General features: G+C 43.0%; 1 protein-coding gene across 3 annotated transcripts; it reads left to right on the top strand.

The window, feature by feature from the left end:
- The first annotated feature begins 1,960 nt into the window (after window positions 1-1,960).
- nt5c2b (5'-nucleotidase, cytosolic IIb) lies at window positions 1,961-21,297 on the top strand. 3 transcript variants are annotated; one of them, XM_069705004.1, is made up of 18 exons: window positions 1,961-2,224; window positions 3,841-3,960; window positions 8,921-8,994; window positions 14,618-14,735; window positions 14,990-15,085; window positions 15,191-15,282; window positions 15,390-15,447; window positions 16,075-16,168; window positions 17,635-17,688; window positions 17,828-17,911; window positions 18,125-18,166; window positions 18,255-18,392; window positions 18,921-18,987; window positions 19,094-19,264; window positions 19,545-19,596; window positions 19,947-20,007; window positions 20,224-20,400; window positions 20,927-21,297. In XM_069705004.1, exons 2-18 carry the CDS (start codon window positions 3,860-3,862, stop codon window positions 21,161-21,163), a joined length of 1,716 nt encoding a protein of 571 aa, XP_069561105.1. In that variant the 5' UTR covers window positions 1,961-2,224; window positions 3,841-3,859; the 3' UTR covers window positions 21,164-21,297. The 3 variants fall into 3 exon arrangements, with proteins under 3 accessions (XP_069561105.1, XP_069561107.1, XP_069561106.1); XM_069705006.1 differs by having other exon boundaries at window positions 18,285-18,392; XM_069705005.1 differs by lacking the exon at window positions 1,961-2,224 and adding an exon at window positions 2,404-2,455.
- The last annotated feature ends 11 nt before the right edge of the window (window positions 21,298-21,308 follow it).

Here is a 21,308-nt window from a genome sequence, read left to right on the forward strand (position 1 = left end):
GTCTACAAATGCTCAACAGGGATTTTTTTCTTTCAGACAGAACTTTCCAACTTATATTTTCAATTGTGGATAGTTGCAACTTGTATATGACAACTAACATTGCAGTGACACTTTTCACTACATCTGCAGGTTGTTTTTTTTAATACATGTACTTTAAAAATCTGTTTCTGTTTAAAAAAAAATACATTATAATCACTTATTCTTACAGATTTGATTGAATGTGATCGTTTAAAGAATTCATACTGAAGAGATAGTGAGAGATACTGAAAAGGATCTTGTGGCAGAGTCATGGGTTTTTCTTTTGAACGTTTTTGTGCCCTTGCTGAGTAACACCATCTCTAAATGAGGACTACATGCACTTGAAGATATATATTTTAATGTAAGCAGCAGACTTGCATGTCAGGTTTGACCGTAAATTCCACAATAACTTTTCGTGACCATGTTGCTCTGCTGAGTAAAATCTTCAAGAGAATAAAACGGATTATAAATCGTGTCTGAAGTTACTCTTAGTGGTTTAAAATCGGTTTAATTTGGTGTGTAAAGTTCGGTCACAGAGCCTTGAGAGAAGTGTAGTCCACCGACAGGCCTTTGCTGCCCTCTGTTGTCAAACTGCATCACACTGCAATTCACTTCACTTCAATGTATAATATATATCGCCAGTAACAAGACACATCGATATGCAGAATAAACAATTATGATATCTACCATTCAATTGTTACTTGTCATAATTTTAATATAAAAAATAAAAACAATTTCAGATATCTATAATGTAATGTAGACTATTTAAAATACAATGTAATGGGTGAAAATGTTATTTTGACCGTCCAATATCCACAATTGGTATTATTACTTGGTAAAATGCAATTTTGGATATACAATTAGAATTAAGACGATGCAATTACAGATATCCACAAATGTATTGCAGATATCTGCAGACAGGTATAAGTAGGGAACTGTTTTAACATAAAAAAGGCTCCAGTAACTATCCACAAAATGCATTTCATAATTAACGTTCATAATAGCATTTCTGTCCAACTTGAATTTGTACCGAAGAGTCGATGTCCAGATTCCTCATCGATACTGAATATTCTGCACTAGTCTGCACATACAGGCCGACACATCCTCTCTCCGTTACCTTTTCCACAATGTCACAATATCTTTCTAAATATAACCTACAAAGTCATATAAGGATATCTGACATTGAAATGATAATCAGTTGCAACTGAATTGTAGATATCTGAAATGGGAGCTTTTCCAAGTAAGAGTGTCCATGCTGTTATTAAAAATGTAATTATGGATATCTGAAATTGAAAGCTCAATAAGGATCGGGAAAATAAATCTCTATGTCCTTGGGTTTAATGCAGATGTCTAAAATGTTCATTTTGACGATAACAGAATTACATATTTATGCAATATGCTCTATATTGAATATTTAAACAGCCACAGAGTTTAATAAGCTTAAATATAGTTTTGACTAGAGCAGCAACAATTAGTTTATCAATTATTGATGGACAGAAAATTCATGTTTAAATGAAAAAATGCGAAAACTAAATCTCTGATGTCACCTTTTTCTTACGTCAGCTGTTCAAGATAATAAACTGAATATCTTTTGGTTGAGACAAAGCCGCACCTTCAGGTTTGGGAATCTGTTTTCTGACTATTTCAAAATGAAACAGCAAATCGATTAATCGAGAAAATCATCAACAGATCAATCGAAAATGAAAATATTTCTTATTTGGACTTTTGACAACAATCAAAATATTTCATATAAATATTTCATTATTATCATTCTGACTCGTTTAAAATCAACCTGAAACAAGAAGAAATGCTATTTATGACAAAGGTGTGTTCAAAGTGTTAAACGGCGGCCCGCGCAGGGTCACGTGTCTGTGCCACGACGACGGTTGGTCCCGCCCCCTCCCTGTGACGGACAGGAGGAAGCGCCGCCCTCTGAATGTCTCACAACAACAGCTGGCGGCGGAGGGAGACAGCAGCGAGCAGGCGGAGCTCGAGCACTCATCTGCTGTCTGGCTTTGCAGAGTTTCTCATCCTGCAGCTTTCCGTCACAAAACAACACTTCTTCTTCTTCTTCTTCTTCTTCTTCTTCTTCTTCTTCTTCTTCTTCTTCTTCTTCTTCTTCTTCTTGGATCTCCGAGTTTCGCGCAGCCCAGTGCGCATGCTCAGACCAACTGACGGTGCGCTGGTCTTATTCAGGAACTCGGAGGTGAGTCGTGACGTCAGCCGAATCGGCTCCGACAGTTTTGGGTCTTTTGTGTTCGGGTGTGAAAGCCAGCTAACGCGTTAGCTCCGCCCGGACCACCTGTCGGTGTTCTCCGGTAAAACCAGCGGCACCCGGTGCGGTTGGACGGTTAGCTTAGCTCAGGTCGTGTTTAATGACGGAACCGAACAACGACGACGGATTCCGACTCGCTGAGCTCGTCAAGACACTTTTCCTGTAAGTGGACCTGATCTGTCTCTGAATGTCGGCCAGAGACATGAGTGACATCCTGAAGATGAGTGACAGCTCGCTGACACGAAGCTGCTTCCAACTTCTGTTTGCTCTCAGCTGCTGTTTGCAGTTCTGTACGTTTTATTGTTGTTGTTGTTGTTGTTGTTGTTTCTTCCTGAAGCGTTAGCTGTGCTACTCCCTCCAGAACCCACCGGACCCGGTTCACACCGTTGGGCCGAAGGTGCCACTGAGACACCGGCTAGAAATGCAGTGAAATGAGTTCAGTGTCCTGTAATCCGACCATTGATGCCGGATGGAAACAGATATGTGCTCACCCTGAACACCGCTTTCACACGGAGGCGCGCGTGCGCGTGCGCGTGGCTCTGTTGACAGCATGAGCTTATTTGCATTTGTGCTGGCAGAGAAGAAGAAAGCAGATCTGCTGCCTTTCCTTCCTGCAGCCTGTCCAGGTGAGAGAGTAGCAGGAAACCCACGAAACGGGCTTTTTAAACCAAAGTCAGACATCTTGTTTCACTCTTTGGGCCTTCTGCCGCCCCGATGACCCGAACAAGCCCCGATGACCCGAACCGGGCCTTCTGCCGCCCCGATGACCCGAACCGGGCCTTCTGCCGCCCCGATGACCCGAACCGGGCCTTCTGCCGCCCTGATGACCCGAGCCGGGCCTTCTGCCGCCCCGATGGCCCGAACCGGGCCTTCTGCCGCCCCGATGACCCGAACCGGGCGTTTCTCCTCATAGTTGACTTCTGTAAATATAAACCTGCCAGCACGACCTCCACGTTGAACCGCGTCCTCGTTTTGATCTCTCTTGTAAATGACCCGTCTCCACTCCTCCACCCTCCACTGCTCCACCCTCCACTGCTCCACCCTCCACTGCTCCACTGCTCCACCTTCCACTGCTCCACCCTCCACTCCTCCACTGCTCCACTCCTCCACCCTCCACTGCTCCACCCTCCACTGCTTCACCCTCCACTGCTCCACCCTCCACTGCTCCACTGCTCCACCTTCCACTGCTCCACCCTCCACTCCTCCACTGCTCCACCACGCAGGCTATTTGCAGCTTGATAATTCCTCCTCCTGTGACTGATGATGATTCAATAATGAGGATCTATTGTGGAACTTCTCTCCGGTTCCTCGGTTCCTCGGCTCGGTTCTTTGTTCTTCCAGTTGATCTCGTCTAAAACACCGTAACCGACTGACTGAACTGAACTTCCACTCTTCTCTGTGTCCACCTTCCTCTGACTGTTTTATTTGTGTCTGTTCTCTGAAGAATATTTAAATCCAGTGACTTCCATAAAGTAAATCACCCCCCTCCTCCCCCCTCTCTCCCCCTCTCCCCCCCCCCCCCCATGTGCTGCCTCCCTCCTCTGCAGACGCTGAACGGTTTACAAGATGACCACTTCATGGAGCGACAGACTGCAGAACTATGCAGACCTGCCGGCCAACATGGACGGTCTGGCGATGAAGAAGTACAGGAGGGAGCCGTACCACAGGTGAGGAACAAACGTCGCCGATATCCAGACGGGATACGAGCAGCTTACGATGGCGTAAAAGACGAAAGAGTTTCACCTCTCTGCTGTGAAAAGTTAAGAAACTCTGCAGGACTGAATTTAAGAATCCAACGTAACTTTACAAAAATGGGTCTCATCAGCTGAGATGTTCAGGAAGTTTATTATTCATCAATCTGTCTGTTATTTTCTCAATTAGCTGTTCGGTCATGTTGGATTCTGACCAACAGTCCGCAACCTGAAAGATCTTTGGTTAATTATCATAGAGGACATTTAAGATGCTGTAAATCAAAAAACTTCAGCATTTTCTTTTTCATAAAATAATGAAAAAAAAACCCGCAAACAGTGTTTTGCAACTTCCATGCAGAGATGGATAACTCGCTGTCAGAGCACAACGTAAATACCAGTCCTCTTTATTCCTTCAGCAATATTTCATTTTGGAAAAGTAAAATGATGCCTTTTAATCTTCTGTATCCGTTTCTGTTTGTTCAGAATAACATAAATTCCCACCTCACTGGGTTTAAATTACACACTTCGTTAGATTACATACAGTAACCACAACACAAAGAAGTGCAAAGACGTATTAAATTGTCATCATTCACAGTGATGAAGTCAGATTTGATGACTCGTGTGTTTTTCACCTGATTGCTGTTTACGAGGATTCAGCCACACTGAGGTTGTGGCATGTGGTCAATGGATGGTTCATCAAATCCGTCTAGAAATGCACCAAGTATCTCTGAAATCTGTCATCTGCCACCTCGTCCAGCTTCCTTATTGTCACGACAACGAAGTCACACGACGGTGATTTGAATATTTACTTTATGGCTTTTACTCGTACAATAGGAGCCAAACATTATAAAAAGTTGTAGTCAGCGTTTTGAGGTGAATCGAGATGTAAAACCTGTTGTGCTGGCTTTTAGATTTCACGTTCAATCACTTGTGTCTCGGGCGTGTTTTTTTTGTTTGTTTTCTGGCTGAAATGCAAAATATCTCTCAGCTTCACGGAAAAGTGTCGACAGACCGTGGAGATTTCAGGAAATGAATCCTGTCCAGATTCAGCACATTAAGCTTGTAGTCACCTTTTAGTCGGTGTGAGGAGAGTTTATGGGTTTGGCTCTTGAGTTGTATTGATGACTCGGGCCGTTGATAGAAACCCTCGTTCCTGTCTGCTGGGAGGAAACATCGTGCTGGCTGAAGGACGAGTTGTGAGAGCAATAAAATGTGTGTTTGTGTTCAATGTTTAACTCTGCTGGTCCTCCTCTTTACATAAAGACTGCTCGAGCTCACAGGGTTTATGAACCCATCGCTCATCTGGTAGATCTGTGATGTCAGGACCTGTCACCCAGTCTATTACCCCCCCCCCCCCCACTCCCCCCACCCCACACACACACACACACACACACACATGCAAACAGTCACATGTGCCATGCAAAGTACAAAGATGATTGAGGAAACAATCCATTCCTGACATTGAACAGTTTGATCATTCGTGATGAGCAGGTCACCGTTTGATTTGATCTTGCAGACAGACGAAGGCCGCACCTTCAAAATAAGAGCTGAAACGAAGCAGCGTTCACGTCACACAGCGGGGGGGCTCAGATGAACCTTTCCATCATACAGAGTTGAATCTCTGTCCCTGTGAGATTAGAGAGCCGTGGAAAAAAAATCTGGCAGACCGTAGTTCAGCTGCGCTCAGATGGAGTAAAAGTTATTAAATGATTCTCCCGGAGCTGTGGCGCAGCCCATGTGAGCTATTTGGAGCAATACTGTTGTCAGCAGGGACCAAAGTCGAGGCTGACTACAGTAATCACCCCCCCCCCCCCCCCCCCCCCCCCACACACACACACACCCCCGTGTCAATACAGGTGAGCCGACGAGGGCCACGACTTATCGTTCACGGCTGTCAGAGGTTTCACACAAGACAATAACCGCACAACAAGAATAGAAAAGATTTAGATTCTTCAGTTGAAAAGGCTTCAGCCCGTTCAGCTCGGAGAAATGTTGACGGTACAGAAGTACTTTGATTTTGGTTGTTCAGGAGTAAAAAAAGCAATTTATTATTTACCCAGATAATCAGTGTCTATTCCCTGATATTGAAATTCAAATACCACACAACATTCAAATATTTTAGTCTTCCATAAAGCAGCTTGTTGTTGTTGGTTAAAAAGTTTGAATTTTAAAGTTGAACATCTGAATTTGCCATTCTTGGATTATATGACGGATCTGTTGCTCATCAATCGTAGAATTTTAAAATTTAAATGCCTGAATTTGCCCGGTCAGATTTGAGCACTTCGATTTTTTTTTTTGGCTGTTGGGTTAAAATTACTGAAAAATAAGCAAAATCTTAAAAAAAAATAAAAAAATAAAAATAAAATTAATACCACACACATTGATTTTCTATATTTTATTTGCGAATAAAAAAAAAAGTAAAATATTTTAATGCACTGATTCAGAATTTATTGTTCTGGGAACCACAGAACCTACTCAGTAGACTTTCATTCATTTGTAATAAAACATAAAATTCAAACATCTGAGATTCATCAATCAAAATAAAAAGTAAATAATCTACTTCATGTTAATTTATGGAAGAGTTTAGTGACAAAAATCAGCAACTAAAATCATCTGTCAGATGTGAATATTTCTTGTTTTTTTATTAAGCATTGTACAATATTAAACTGAGTCTTTGAATTTTATGGTTATTAGTTGGGCATTTGAAGATCTGTCCGTCTGTCAGAGGTTTTAATGGACGTTTTTGCTGCTTTTCTGGCTTTTTGAAGCCCAAATAATGAAGTGATTCACGATGATAACGATGGATCGTTGCAGCCCTTCTGCTCGCGGTCGTTCTGAACCACATGTGAAGTAACGGAAGCAACTGTCGGCCGGCTTGATTCTACCTGACTTGTGATTGTTCTGGATGTCTTTGAGGGCCCACAAACATCATGCTGCACAACAACAACAACAACAACAACCCCGACTGACAGCGCACAACAACAGAGAAGGACGCAGAATGGCCACAATCATTTTTGCAACAAGTCAGAAAATGTCTGAATGGCAAGAAAGCACAGAGAGGGGGGGGGGGGTGTGTGTGTGTGTGTGTGTGTGTGTGTGTGTGTGTGTGTGTGTGTTTGGGGGAGGGGGGCATTGTTTGTAGGGCCAGAGCTGCCCTGTGGTGCTGGTCGACCCAACGCAGAGTCAAACTGAGGTTTAAGTTCGCTCAGAATGAATTGCCAGTCGTGTCCTGGACTAAACTCCAAATGGGAACTGGTTCACTACGGATCTGCCGCCAGGTATTTCACTGCTCGCCGAGAAATCAGTGACGACGAGGAGATCGTTGTCGTATGCATCGAGTTTTTTGAGCTGCGTCTGTATGAGCCGTGTTTTTAATTTCTGTGTGTCATGTTTGATTTTCGTTCAGCTGATTTCCATCTTATTTGTAAGCGTGACTAAATATTGACTCGTGTGGAAATAATCTAGAAGCACATTTCCACATTCAGCTCCGTCACAGCTGTTGAAGATAAGTTCTAGGTTAAGGTTAAGGTCAGAGTTAAGCCAGCGGTGTGTGGTTCTCTATGTAAACATCGTCCATCACGGTGGACGCTTTATGTTTCAGTATTTTCAGATGATATCGCCGGCCGTGATGTTTAACACCATGTTGGCCTTTTTGCTTTTACTGAGGTTGGTTTGAGCGGTCGCTGAGAAATACCACCCAAACTGTAAAACCTCTTTTTAAAATAACGTGCCAGCAGGTCCAGAAAATGTCTTCAATATACGTCACAAGGAAAACACTGTCCTGGACTAATGGATTTATGAAAAGGCCGTCATCTTGGCACAATATGTTGGTATTGGTATAATAAAAATGTGCTCTACTTCCAGAGAAATGCTCTGGTATTAAAGGACACTGTTCTAATTTAGATTTCAGCCAGCGGACCAGAGAAAGGTTATTAACTCAAGCTGATGTTTGCTTTTCTTTTTCTCTGAAATGACTTCCATCGAAGACTTAACTTCGGCTGGATCTCGGTTCTTCATGCTGGTTTAGAAGTCCAAACTACTGCAGCAACACCAAGGCAGAAAAAGATTTTTCTCGCTTAATGTACATTTTTTGAAACAAATATTTGGGTGGAATCAATCATGCAAGATCATATAAAATATAGTTTAAAAACAACAACCCAACAACCTTGTTTGCATTGCTTCAACCTTTCAGCACCGCCAGCAGGATTTGATTTCATAATAAGCACAAGAACCAGCTTTTATGTTCCCAGAAAGAAAGAGATTCATTCATGTTCTTATGAACTGAATTTGCTCGCCCGGTTCCTCTGCGTGAATATTTGGGTCTCGCGACGCTTTTCTGGACTATAATCACAGCGAAGGCTAAAACTGAGAGAATATTTGGGAGAAGCCGACCCAACGCCATCTGTGTCACAACATCAGTGAGAGGACGCAGCCTGAAATGAACTAAACCACGAAGCTCTTCATACAGGATCACCTGCAGCACTTTGTCTATCGTTGGCTTCATGTGGGCTCGACGTTCAGCAGAACTCTGATGGGGAACCAACACGACAATTAACACGACAGCTTTTAGCTGAAACAGAAAACTGATGATGGAAATTAATTTTTTTAATAAAAAACACATGATGTATCCACAGTGATGAAAACAAATGACCGTTTCAGGGCTGTTTGTGTTGGGACGTCTTAATGCACACGTTAGAACGTTTTCGGAAGAATTATACATTTTAATTCATGTTTCATAACAGTCTTTTTCATTTACACTTGTGGCAGCTGAACAGACCCACTATAAGACCTGTTTGGGTCATAGTGGGTCCATTCACTGTGAAACAGCTCAAGTAAACATTTTCTCTCAGTAATAGTTTGTACTCACAGGAATGCTAATCCAGTTGTTTCTGAACGCGTTGCAACTAAAGTATTTACCTCCATGTATTTCCTCCAGAGTCTTTGTCAACAGAAGCTTGGCGATGGAGAAGATTAAGTGCTTTGGATTTGACATGGATTACACTTTAGCAGGTAAGTTGAACACATTCACCTGAATTATGACCACTTGTACTGAAACAAAACAACATTTTGGATAATCAATTATTCCATTGATTGAGGAAGTCTTTGCTGCTCACAATCTATTGATTCTATTCTATCAAGATTTAAAGGTTTTTAACTTTGGGTTTTCTGACTTTGGTTTTGGGAGTTTTCCCATTTTTAACAGACATTTGCAGTTTTTTTCAGTCTTCGACAAGTTCATCTTTAATTTTCAAAAGACAAATGATGCATTTAGTAATGATTAAAATAATTGTTATTTTAATCCACAAGTACTCTTATTAACACTTTTCGAGGTATACAGGCCGAGTTGGCTTGAAGGTTGCGTAGCAGGTGCTTCTGTGCAGACTTGTCAAAATGAGCGTGTCACCTGAGAGATCCAGACTAACTAACAATGTGTCTGTACAAATATCTAAAAATGACAAATTAAAAAAGGGGCATTGATTAAAAGGAGAAAATAAACGTTGTAAATTTTGATAAATGTGGATTGTGAGGGAGGATTTACAGTCTGAATCTGAAAGCTTCTTGTCCACAACATTCTTTTTGGGTCAATGCCGGTGACACATTGAGCGCACCGTAACACCTGGATAAGAACATTTCATTTTTGTATTTTTTATAATTGCCTGATACAGTTTGTACGAATATGTTTCTTCCTACTGACCAGTAACCAGGCCAGAAATATCCGGATTCTTCGTGCTACTTTGTTCTGTGACTCAGCTCCAGTTTTTGGTCTCTCCACATCTATAAATAAATCTTCCCCGACTTTGAAAAGCAGGTCACGTTTGTTTGTTGAGTTCACCGGTGACGGCTCCCCCCGAGGACGGGGATCGCTCGTAGTTCCTCCGCAGCTCCGTTCACCGTGCGAGAGATTTTATGGACGCTCAGCTGTTGACATGACACTCTTTATGGGAGCTCATAACCAAGTGTTAATGTTTGCTTGCAGCGTGGCTATCGTGTGTCGTTGGAGAGAGTTCAGATTTTAACCACAGAAGTGCTTCATCAGTTGCTTGACCGCGGCACCCTGGTTGATGGCTCTGTTTGCTTTGGAGGGTGTTAAAGGCAGTTCAAACGTGCAACAAGCTCCAAGTTTCTGAAGAAAAACCTTTCCTGAGGATGTCGTTTCAGATAAACTTGATGTCTTTATTAAATATGGAAATATGTTGAAAACCAATTTGGTTATTTTGTTCGTGTTGGTTGAAGTACGGTGAAAAATAAACCATAGTTTCTGATTGAGTCCATTAGCACAGTATCTCAAATATAATCCCTGTCAACAGCCGCCAGTCAATACTGATGGTCGTTGAGCCTATATTAGATGATGTGATCAATACTAATGCTTTAATGCAGTGGTCATAGCGCGTGGAGACCCGTCGGGACTTCAACGACTGGTTTGTGTTCTGACGTTTTAAAGACGTGATTTCGGCATTTCGTCTGTCGACATCTTGGTTTCTTGCAGCCAGAAGTGAACATGTTTAGAGGAGCGAGTGGTGGATCACTCCAGACATGCCCGTACACATACCTGTCATCGAGAACTAATATCTAACTATTCATGGGAATATTCTCAGAAGAACCACCAGCAAATGACACCTTAATAACTGGAAAAATGTGTTGACTTTGTGTTATATGAGAGAAGAGGACACTTTTTTAATAGTAGTTAGAGCCAGAGCTCCTGGTGGCCCTCGGTGGTATTGCACTTCAAGGCGCATGGCCGTGGTAAATGTTGGTTTTTCAATATTACAGCCTGAGTGCTTCACAACTATCAAATCGCATACATGTTCTCATGTTTTGTAAGACTTTGTGAGCTAAATCAACATCCTGAGACAACATTGCTTCATCCGTCCTTGTGCTCCTAAAGAGAACACACAACCGCCTGCAGGAACTGTCGCTCAAAGACATTCACAACCAGATTGCATTGAGAGACACACACGGTTTTGTCCTAGTTTTCCACCAGACTTTTGGCTGGAATGTGGCTCCCTGAGGCAAAGTGTAAGTTTTCGAATTTTTCCACAATATGCGTGACACCGTCATCAATCTGTGACAAAGGCCTACATTTTACACATCAGAGGCAACAGATAAATTAAGACCTCTGATGTAGATTGCTACGTGACATGGTTCAGATACAGTCTGAGACACTTTATATGATTTGGATTGAGTGGTCTATTAGGAGGCGGGTGTGGGTTGTTTACCTTGTGTGCGTGTGCGTGCGCGTGTGTGTGTGTGTGCGTGCGTGAGGGGTGTGTGTTACATGTAGGCCTGACGTGACCTGGAGAGACACCTCACTGCCCGGCAACCGGAGCAGTGGGAGTATAGATATCTGGAAAGAATCACATCAGGGATACGAGTAACACATCTCTGACGCTCAGACTGCATCTCACCTTAACTCTGAGGAGATGGTGTCATAAGGGGTGTGTGTGCGTGTGTGTGTCTGTGTGTGTCTGTGTGTGCATGTGTGGCCTTGTGTATAATAATAAGCATGAGAAACACGAGAGGGGGATAAGGACCCCAATAAAACAGAAAGGCAAGAGTCAAGGACACGGCAATTAATACAACTTCCTGTTTTGCACACAAATTGTAAACATGAGTTTTCAATCTGTTAATGTAAATTTCTCGGATTCCTCGTTCATGAAAATCTTTCTCTGAACGCAGCTTGACTCCTAATTCACCCCTCAGTCCACAAAAGCTTCAAACATCTGGGGGGGACAGGTTATTTGCAATCGTGATAAAGATAAAGCAACTTTACCTTTTCTGTTTTGGCTCATCTGAATGTGAAAACTTTGCGGAATATAAAACTACTCGATGGTTTGATGAAGGATGTGAAATTAGCATCAGCCACCAGCCAAATGCTTTTAAAATAGGAAAGTGGCTGGTAGATTCAGACACCAAATTATAATTTACCATCGACTGACTGGTGAAATTTGATGTTCACATTTCAATAACTTTCCCACCCTGGTTTCAATGTTTTTTAGGGGATTTAAAGCCTCCAGGTCTAAAAAGTGAAGCTAAGGTAGAAGTGTCTGAAAGTGCAGTACCCCTGAGGGCCACTAGGAGCTGGCTCCGCATATCATCTGGCTCCCATTCAAGAAAAGGTCAACTTCTCTTGTGAAATACTAAGTCAGCAATTTTTTTCCCCCAGTGGTTACTGTGTAAATTCACTCTTTCTGATCAGCGCTCTGGTGTTCCTGAATACCCAGACAGATGGGGGCGTGTCCAGTTTGATTGACATGCCTCGGGTGCACTCGGGTCTCCGGTATAAGCGGGCGGCCGCAGTGTCCTCTGGTTCTCGGTTAGATCTCGGCTTCAAAATGGCAGCTCATAAACCGACGAGTGATGTCACGGCAGGTCGCCGTGAGGGCGGAGCAACCTCTGCAGAGAGATGGAAACTTGGGAATGTCTCCGGAGACACCGTGATCGTTCATCTAACAGTGACGTAACATATATTTGTTTAAATAAAAAGATGACTACTTTACGTTGAGTTACTTTTACTGTTGCACTTTTGTTAAAGAATATATGAAATTCTTGAGAAATGCTTCAAGTTTACACAAAGTTTTGAGGAGCTTTCATGGCTTCGTGGCTGAATTCAGTTCTACTGAGTTGTGGAGGAACATCTGAGCAGTAGTTGGTGTTCGGTGGTCGCGTAGCCTCGGCTTATTGTTATGTAAGAAAACAACCTCCTGGTCCTGGATGACCAGCCTCGTCTTACTTGTTACATAACTGGTTCTCGGAGGGGATTTTATGTGTTGGAAGTTATGTGAGGGGACGGACCACGCTAACATCCCGAGGACAACATGTGAGGAGAGCCTCCCAGTGAACTGAAGGAAGAGAGAGTGATGATAGTGAAGGTGACGAGGGGAAACAGCTCTCAAAATAGTTTTCTTTGTAGCACCTCAGAGCTGCCAGAGGAATATGACAATGGGGGGGGGGGGGGGTAGGCTACTGCTCTGGGCAGAGGGCCCAAACCCTCAGTGTGCTGGGAAACCACGGGGGGTGAACTTCAGGATTATAATGCAGAAGCAGACTGGTGGTTCCAGAGGAGCTCCACTGAACCCGGATCGCCCCGGAACCGGTTCTGATCACGTGTTCGACCCGCTTGCACACTTTCCCAGAGTAGGACACAGATGTTTTCCTGTTTGTCCTGCAAAGCTCGTTCCCCCAACTGACTGTCCTCTAAGTATCATCAGCCAAAATCTCTTCCCCTCCAGGGTCCCCCCCCCCCCCCCCACTGGGAGTGCAGAAAGCAGGCAATAACACAAGCACATTCCCTCTCTCGTATTTATAACATCTGACGTATTCTTTCCCCAGTGTCAGATAGCATTTTAATCCTCCGCCAGCCTTTTCTTAGCCGAGCATCAATCTATGTTGTTCTTTCCAGAGCACCACCCCGCCTCGCTTTTCAGTTTGCACCCGGAAGCCCCCTAACTGTCACCACCGGGGTGGGGGAGGGAGAGGAGGGGCGGGAGGGAGAGGAGGGGGTTCAGTCTCAGCAGGGCTTGTTAGAGCCGGCGCTGAAAGTTGAATGATTTTTCATTTTCACGCCTGATCCTCTTTCTTTGTGGACAGTGTGTGTGTGTGTGTGTGTGTGTGTGTGTGTGTGTGTGTGTGTGTGTGTGTGTGCGTGCGTGCGTGCGTGTGTGTGTGTGTGTGTGTGTGTGCGTGCGTCAGTCAGTCAGTCAGTCAGTCAGTCAGTCAGTCAGTCAGTCAGTCAGGGGAGGGTCCAACATGTTGTTATCAAAATACTGAGTCTTCCTAGAAGTCACATGATCGTGTTGCGTAACTTGGGCGAGCTCCACAGACTGCATGTCAGCTCTAACTGTAGTTTTCTGCATAATGACCCACAGACCAGGTTCTGGAGTGTATACACTACATCTGAGCGTGTTTATGTAAATGTGACGTGTACTCTTCAAGCCCTCAGCCAGAGGTTATTATCTTCCTCAGGGATAGAAATGTTTCATAATGGACTCATTGATTTGACCTTTTCTAAAAAATGTCCAACCATCTGCACAAAATCTGTACTTTGCTATGTTATCATGTACTGATTTATTTAATTATTTGCATATATGGAAATAAAACAAATTGGGCCTAAAATCTTATTTTTTTAAAAAAGGCCATCTTCTTTGAAGGACAAAGATTGTCATTATCAATCAATATATTGATGAATTTTAAGATTCATCAATTCTTTTTTTGTTTATTAAATAGTCTATAACTCTTAAGATTCTCTCTTTACAATGATAATTAAGTAAAACCCCTGAAATTACAGGATGTTTGAAATTCTAATGATAAATAACCTACATAATTACTGATTGGAATTTTTCTGGATTCATTTTCTGAAGATTATTTATTAATCAGTCAACTGTTTTAGCTGCAGTTCCCTGCAACAGAAGAAAAACCCGAGTATTCACCGCTGAAAGTGTTTTGATTTTTACACACGTGAATCTATCTGACTTTGTTAAGATGGCGGAAAAAGTACTTTTAAAACCTTTCATGCAATATTTCACAGTTGTTTTACATGTCAGACACAATTTTCCAATCATGTGTTTCCTGCTGGTTTATAATAAGGAACATTCAGTAAATTCAGTGTAACTGACCGTGTGTGTTTAATTTCCAGTGTACAAGTCTCCTGAGTACGAGTCGTTAGGGTTTGAGCTGACGGTGGAGCGGCTGGTTTCCATCGGTTACCCCCAGGAGCTGCTCAGCTTCGTATACGACCCGTCATTTCCCACCAGGTCCGACCAATCACAGCCGCCGCACACACATCACCATGGTGACGATGGGCCATTTTTAGTCCCTTCAACCTTTTACCTGCGATATTCAGCAGATCTGAGAAACAGAAAAAAAGCCGCTATCTGTTTACTTTTACTAATAATAATAACAATAACTGTAGTCAGTTAAAGTACCAGATGTTATAATTTTAGTTAGAAAAGTACGTTTAATTTTGTATTGCAGACTCATCCAATCATTACTGTCCTTTTACTTTCAGGGGCCTTGTGTTTGACACCATGTACGGAAACCTGTTGAAGGTGGACGCTTACGGTAACATCCTGGTCTGTGTCCATGGATTCAACTTCCTTCGAGGGTGAGCATCTCCTTTTACAACGCATGGATCTCTGCAAACAAGTGAGCACGAGGAAGAAAAGAATAATGATCGTTTTTGTCTGGTGTTTTTTCTGCCTTTTGCCAGCCCTGAGATCCGTGAACGATACCCGAACAAGTTCATCCAGAGAGATGATACAGAGCGTTTTTATATCCTCAACACACTTTTTAACCTGCCAGGTAAGGTTTGTGAACACAAAGGGAAAGACGGTGACTGTTTAAGAGATGTTACATCAGGAAATACAGAATATTATGAGTAATGTGATGTCTTCCTGTTTGCTTCTCAGAGACTTACCTCTTTGCTTGCCTCGTGGATTTCTTCTCCAACTGTGACAGATACACAAGGTAAGAAACTTTCTGCCATGCAAACAAGTTTCTGGGCGAAGCATGATGACACAAAGACAGTTGCAAGCCACACTGGGTCAATAAGCCCTAAAGCATGGGAGGGTCCAGGTGTCTCCTGCTAATCTCAGCTAATTCCTTTAAAATGGTGGGAAGATGGGAGTTCAGTCAAAGAACCATTCTTTTCTTTTACCATATTTATTAATCTGTTCTACCAATTGTAAACAATTTTTTTTTTTTTAAAGAAGCATGGAATCTTATGAGATTGAGATAGGAATGAAAAATGTTTTTACTAACAATTTACAGAGAATGAAATCCTCACATAACAACAAGATAATCTTCTAAATGTTGCTGTAAGGAGATTTAATGGCCTGTAATTTTTTTTAAAAATTTTTTTGAGAATGTAATCTGGAATGGCTGCATGTCCTTTGTCCTCTGAAACCTGGTTGTTGGTCTTTTAGGGGGAGAATGCTTTCCTGTTTGGCTGGGGACCCCTCCAACAAGGGAAGGCTATCCCATTTAAAAGCAAACAAAAAGAAAAACCCAAATGTCATGTTTTTGAAAGCCTTCTATAAAGATGTGGCCTGTCCGACGGCTGTGTACGTGTGTGTCTTTGCTCCCCTCCTCCAGCTGTGAAACGGGCTTCAAAGACGGCGACCTCTTCATGTCCTACAAGAGCATGTTCCAGGACGTCCGGGACGCCGTGGACTGGGTCCACTTCAAGGTAAGCTGCCGCTGTGATTCGCCCTCACGCACGACCATGTGATGGAACATTTTGAGCACAGAAAAAGATTATTTGTAAGCACGTAACATTTATTTTAAAGAGCAAATCATTAGAGAGAACAATTTAATTTGAGCCAACTTGTGCTCAGTAAATGTATTTGTGAACCACATTTGTTTTTTTTCCACATAAAAGCACACTAATGACCTCTTTGTCCTCGCTCGAATTCAATTATACTGTAAAAAAACAACCCATCTCTAATATAATTAATATGCTTGAAAAGAACTGGACACATCGTTCTGTCTCGTATCCTCCAACGCAAACATGCAGGAAAAAAAACAACCCTGAAGTGTCTTTTATACAGTTAGAATCAGTAAATTGGGGCAAGAGGAGAAATCATGTGACTGACCTGCTCCATATTCAGGCTGATCTACTGTCGCCGGCTCACGACAGTGTTTGTTGGAAAGCAGGAATGATTTCTTCATAGAGAAATGAATGACAGATCAATATCTTTACAAAATGCATCACAAGTTTGGAGGAAGGAGGACTTGTACTTTATATTGACTGAAAAAACCCATCTTTCTCTGCTGTTCTCACTGCTGCTCCATCTACTCACATCCTGCATCAACCACAGCTAAATAGGACGAGCTGCCACGTGCTCTCCGCGGGTCATCACGTTAATCTACTGAATAGATTCCTTTGTTTAGATGCTTGAAACTTAAAGTCCCTCCTCTGCTGGATGTTTGATCTTCACTGATCTGAATGATGCATGTTCAGAGTTTGACACGAGAAAGCTGCTTTTCATTTCTTCTACTGAAAATGGAAAGATAATCAGAGGTCACCTAAAATCTGAGATTATCGTATAAATTCAGATCTCCATTTCTTTTTAGATTATGAAGTAGGTTTAAGTGATTTATAAATGACACCAAACCAGACAACAAACATTTAAAGTTGTTCTACGACTGCTTGAATGGCAGCCGCCATGTTCACCACAAACCTCCTGCTACGTACCCCTCGCCACTTCCTGGCTCTCCACAATAAAAGCTCCCACTTCTTGTGGACATATGATAACATTTAAAACTTCTCACAGGCAGAAATCCAACCAACTTCATACACATTACAACCAGAACAAAATATCAGCACCGGTTAACTTCACATAAAATACTGTGAACATGTCAAAACACTTGGAGAAATGCCCACAGCACCTTTCAAATGGAATATTTTTTTTATATATTTACACACATTTTTCAATGAGGGAGGAAGGGCATTTTAAGAATTTCTAACCAGGTAGTTCAAGTGTTGTTTTTTTTGTGAGAATACCTCATCAGACACATACTGTTATTGAAAGTCTTTTTATATATCACCAAGCACACTTAAAGGTGGTATTTAACAAGGCGATACTGCAAGCCGTGTCATTCATTAATATCTGTTTTCAGTGATTAACCTGATGCCTTTGTCTCCTATTGTAGGGAACACTGAAAGAGAAGACTGTTGAGAACTTGGAGAAGTATGTAGTGAAAGATGTAAGTCGTTTGTATTCATCAGGGTTACACATCAGGGAGAATACACACATCCTCTTGTGCTCTGTGAAGAGGCTGGTTTGTAAAGATGCTTACAGCTTCAGTCTTTTTCTTTCTTTTCTTCCTCTCTCGTTCTCACCAGGGAAAGCTGCCTCTCCTCCTCAGCCGAATGAATGAAGTAGCCAAGGTTTTCTTGGCTACCAACAGCGACTACAAATACACTGATGTAAGCGTGCGTGTGCGTTTGCGTTTGCGTTTGCGTGTGCATGTGCATGTGCATGTGCGGTGGGAAAACAGCAACAAGGGTATTTAGGAATTACAGCACTGATGTTGATAAATTAATATTAAGATCCATTTCCACAAAACATCTATCAGCAACAGCTTTATTGGGTCAAAGCTGTGTTTGATGTGACTCCATCTTTGTGTTGTGTTCTCACAGAAAATCATGACGTACCTGTTTGACTTCCCGCATGGCCCCAAGGTAAAACTTATTTTTCTCTTTGCTCAACCTTTGAAATGTGTTAAATATGCAGGTAAAAGGTGAAAGCTGTTGTTGTTCTGTTCAATAGTGTAACGTTCTGCGTCTGAACCGTCCTCAGCCCGGCACCTCCCACCGGCCCTGGCAGTCCTACTTTGATCTGATCCTGGTGGATGCCAGGAAGCCGTTGTTCTTCGGGGAGGGGACGGTGCTCAGACAAGTCGACACGGTGAGCAGACGCACAACGTGCAGACTTCACTGATCGCTGCACTGTATGCGAACGCCGATCCACATATCCAGACATGTAACCCAGTTATGTTAACGGCCTACCGTCTGTTGTCAGTACAGGACGTTTTCTTTGTTCTCTGGAAACAAACCCTGCTGCCTCAAACTGAAACTGAAAACTGAAAACAACATACGACTACATCTGTCCATAAATTCACACCACAATGTTTAAAACGTGAACATACAACTCTTGAGTTTTGTGTTGTAAATATTGTGAATGTATTTCATGTTCAGCCGGCATGTTGACATGAACGGTGAATCTTTTTGGTCACATGCTGAATATCACCTGACAGACATGAAGTCAAAGAGTGTGTGCATGTGAGAGACATCATGGCAACTTTCAGGTTTTATTCAATTGAAGCTTATTTCTTTACAAACACATTCTACATGTGATCAAACCGACTCTGAGTGTTTTACCTCCATAGTTTTCATCACAGTTCCCCTCATTAATCTGATGTTTTTTTCATTTCAGACAACAGGACGTCTAAAAATAGGAACCTACACCGGACCTCTGCAGCATGGGATCGTCTACTCTGGAGGTAAGACTTAGTTTTTCTTCTTCTTGACCGAATGTTTATTTATTTGCCGTTTTTGGACTCGACACGATGCATCGTGTGTAATTAATGTGGTGTTATTGTCCTTTAGGGTCCTCGGATATCGTGTGCGACCTGCTGGGGGCCAAAGGGAAGGACATCGTGTACATCGGGGACCACATCTTTGGAGACATCCTCAAGTCCAAGAAGCGTCAAGGCTGGAGAACGTTCCTGGTCATACCCGAGCTGGCCCAGGAGCTGCACGTGTGGACCGACAAGAGCTGTGAGTCCGGAAACAAGACGCTCATTAAAAAACAGGCCTGCACGCATAGTCACATGTGGAAGTACCAGTATGACTCTGTGTATATTTCTATTTACTTCAGCACAGCGCTGTAAGCGTAACAGCTCAACCGGGTTTAGGGAACCATCACAACGGGGACCTGATGTCAAATCTGCAAATTAAAAAAAACAAACAAGTTGTACAAAAGCTAAATTTGGTAAAATCATAAATTCAGTAAGAAAGAGACGGAGCAGACAGAAACTTCTCCTCTTGTGTTTTGCAGCGTTATTCGAGGAGCTGCAGGGCCTGGACATCTTCCTAGCAGAACTCTACAAGTACGTAGTCTTTATCTTTTCTCCCTTTCACATCCTCCCACCCCCGTCGTCATCCTCGCTGGCTCTCGCGTGCTCTTTGCTCCCTGCAGTCTCGGCGTAGGTTCGCCTGCACGTGAGAACATATTCGAAAGGGAACAACAGGGTCAACAGGGTGAAGTCTGAAGGTTGCTCACGCAGGCCGCCTTGATAACCGGGGTTCACGGATGTTATTTATAGCCTGGCACGCCTCGCTGTTTCACCACTTCTTTTGACGCATTACCTTTCAGCAGACTGATATCAATACCCCCCCCCCCCCACACACACACACACACACACCTGTCCTCATCGTCTTTCTCCCCGTCCTTCCGCAGACATCTGGACAGCAGCAGTAACGAGAGGCCGGATATCAGCACTATTCAGAGGAGAGTCAAGGTACGGCCTTAATTGACTGTTTCTATGACGATAGGAGGTTACGACGTCATTACAGTATGTTAGATACAGTCTTTGTGTTGGCTGCTGTCTAATCAATAACAGTAAACCCCAATGAACCAACACAACACTCCTGATAATCATGCTGCACTTTCTGAAATCCTTTGTGCGTCTTCACTGCCGCGATCAGCGTCTCATCTTCTCCGTCTCCTCCCGCAGAAAGTGACACATGACATGGACATGTGCTACGGTATGATGGGCAGCCTCTTCCGCAGCGGCTCCAGACAGACGCTGTTCGCCTCCCAGGTGATGCGTTACGCCGACCTGTACGCGGCCTCCTTCATCAACCTGCTGTACTACCCCTTCAGCTACCTCTTCAGAGCCGCACACGTCCTGGTGAGTGTCCGGACGGGAGGCGAGGGTGTCGACTGAGAGGGAGAGATTTAGATTTAATGCTACGACTTAACAAGACTGTATGTAATACTATGTGATAAATGTTGTATGAAGCCTGCTGAATTGAGCCCTCCATCCTTCACCATCCTCACCGATCGGTCTGCTCGTCACAGCGGTTTAGAAAACCGTCACACGAGCAGCATAATCATCATAGATCATAATCGCTGTGAAAACTGAAGCTGTGACAAAAACCCAGCTAATAAAACAAAGGTTTAGCAGTCAATGATATCGTTACTGGCATCAGACCGGGATCTTTTTTTTTTTACTGAATTGGAAACTTTTGATATTCACTGAAATGTTCTTGTTTTTGTAATGTTGTTTTATGATTGTTAGACAGACACAAATTGAAGTGTTGGAGGAGACACTGGGCGTCCACATGTTTATGTTTACATGTCTTAAGTCCTCTTAACTTCTAGTAAATCAGTCAGCAAGTTATTTTTCCTAAAAATGTGTCCTTCCTCCTCTCCAGATGCCCCACGAGTCGACGGTCGAACACACCCACGTGGACATCGACACCGAGTCACCGCTGGCGACGCGCAACCGCACTCACTGCAGCGACTGCAAGGACCTGGAGTGCAAACGCAACCAGCTGACTCGCTCCTTCAGCGAGATCAAACCACCCAACCTGTTCCCCCAGACTCCGCAGGAGATCACCCACTGCCACGATGAGGATGATGATGAGGAGGAGGAAGAGGAAGAAGAGTAATAATGCCGACCCGGAGAGGAGAACCATGTTCCGGTTCCTGTCTTGATCTCTCTGAGACAGGACATTATCTCCAGTATGTGTGTGTGTATACTGTATATGTCCAGTGTGTGTGTGTGTATATATATATATATATATATATATATAT

This window comes from Brachyistius frenatus, unplaced genomic scaffold (assembly GCF_029030835.1).
Source record: "Brachyistius frenatus isolate BFR_SWC_R1_liver_20210118 unplaced genomic scaffold, ASM2903083v1 Contig_53, whole genome shotgun sequence".
In the NCBI taxonomy this organism is placed as follows: Eukaryota; Metazoa; Chordata; class Actinopteri; family Embiotocidae; genus Brachyistius; species Brachyistius frenatus.

Bases quoted from the DNA above. Each gene is read 5' to 3' on its own strand.
- nt5c2b (XM_069705004.1), top strand. From the start codon at position 3,860: ATGACCACTTCATGGAGCGACAGACTGCAGAACTATGCAGACCTGCCG. The intron at 17,689-17,827 runs GTAAGTCGTTTG...CGTTCTCACCAG, and splicing joins AGAAGTATGTAGTGAAAGAT to GGAAAGCTGCCTCTCCTCCT. The intron at 18,988-19,093 runs GTAAGACTTAGT...ATTGTCCTTTAG, and splicing joins TGGGATCGTCTACTCTGGAG to GGTCCTCGGATATCGTGTGC.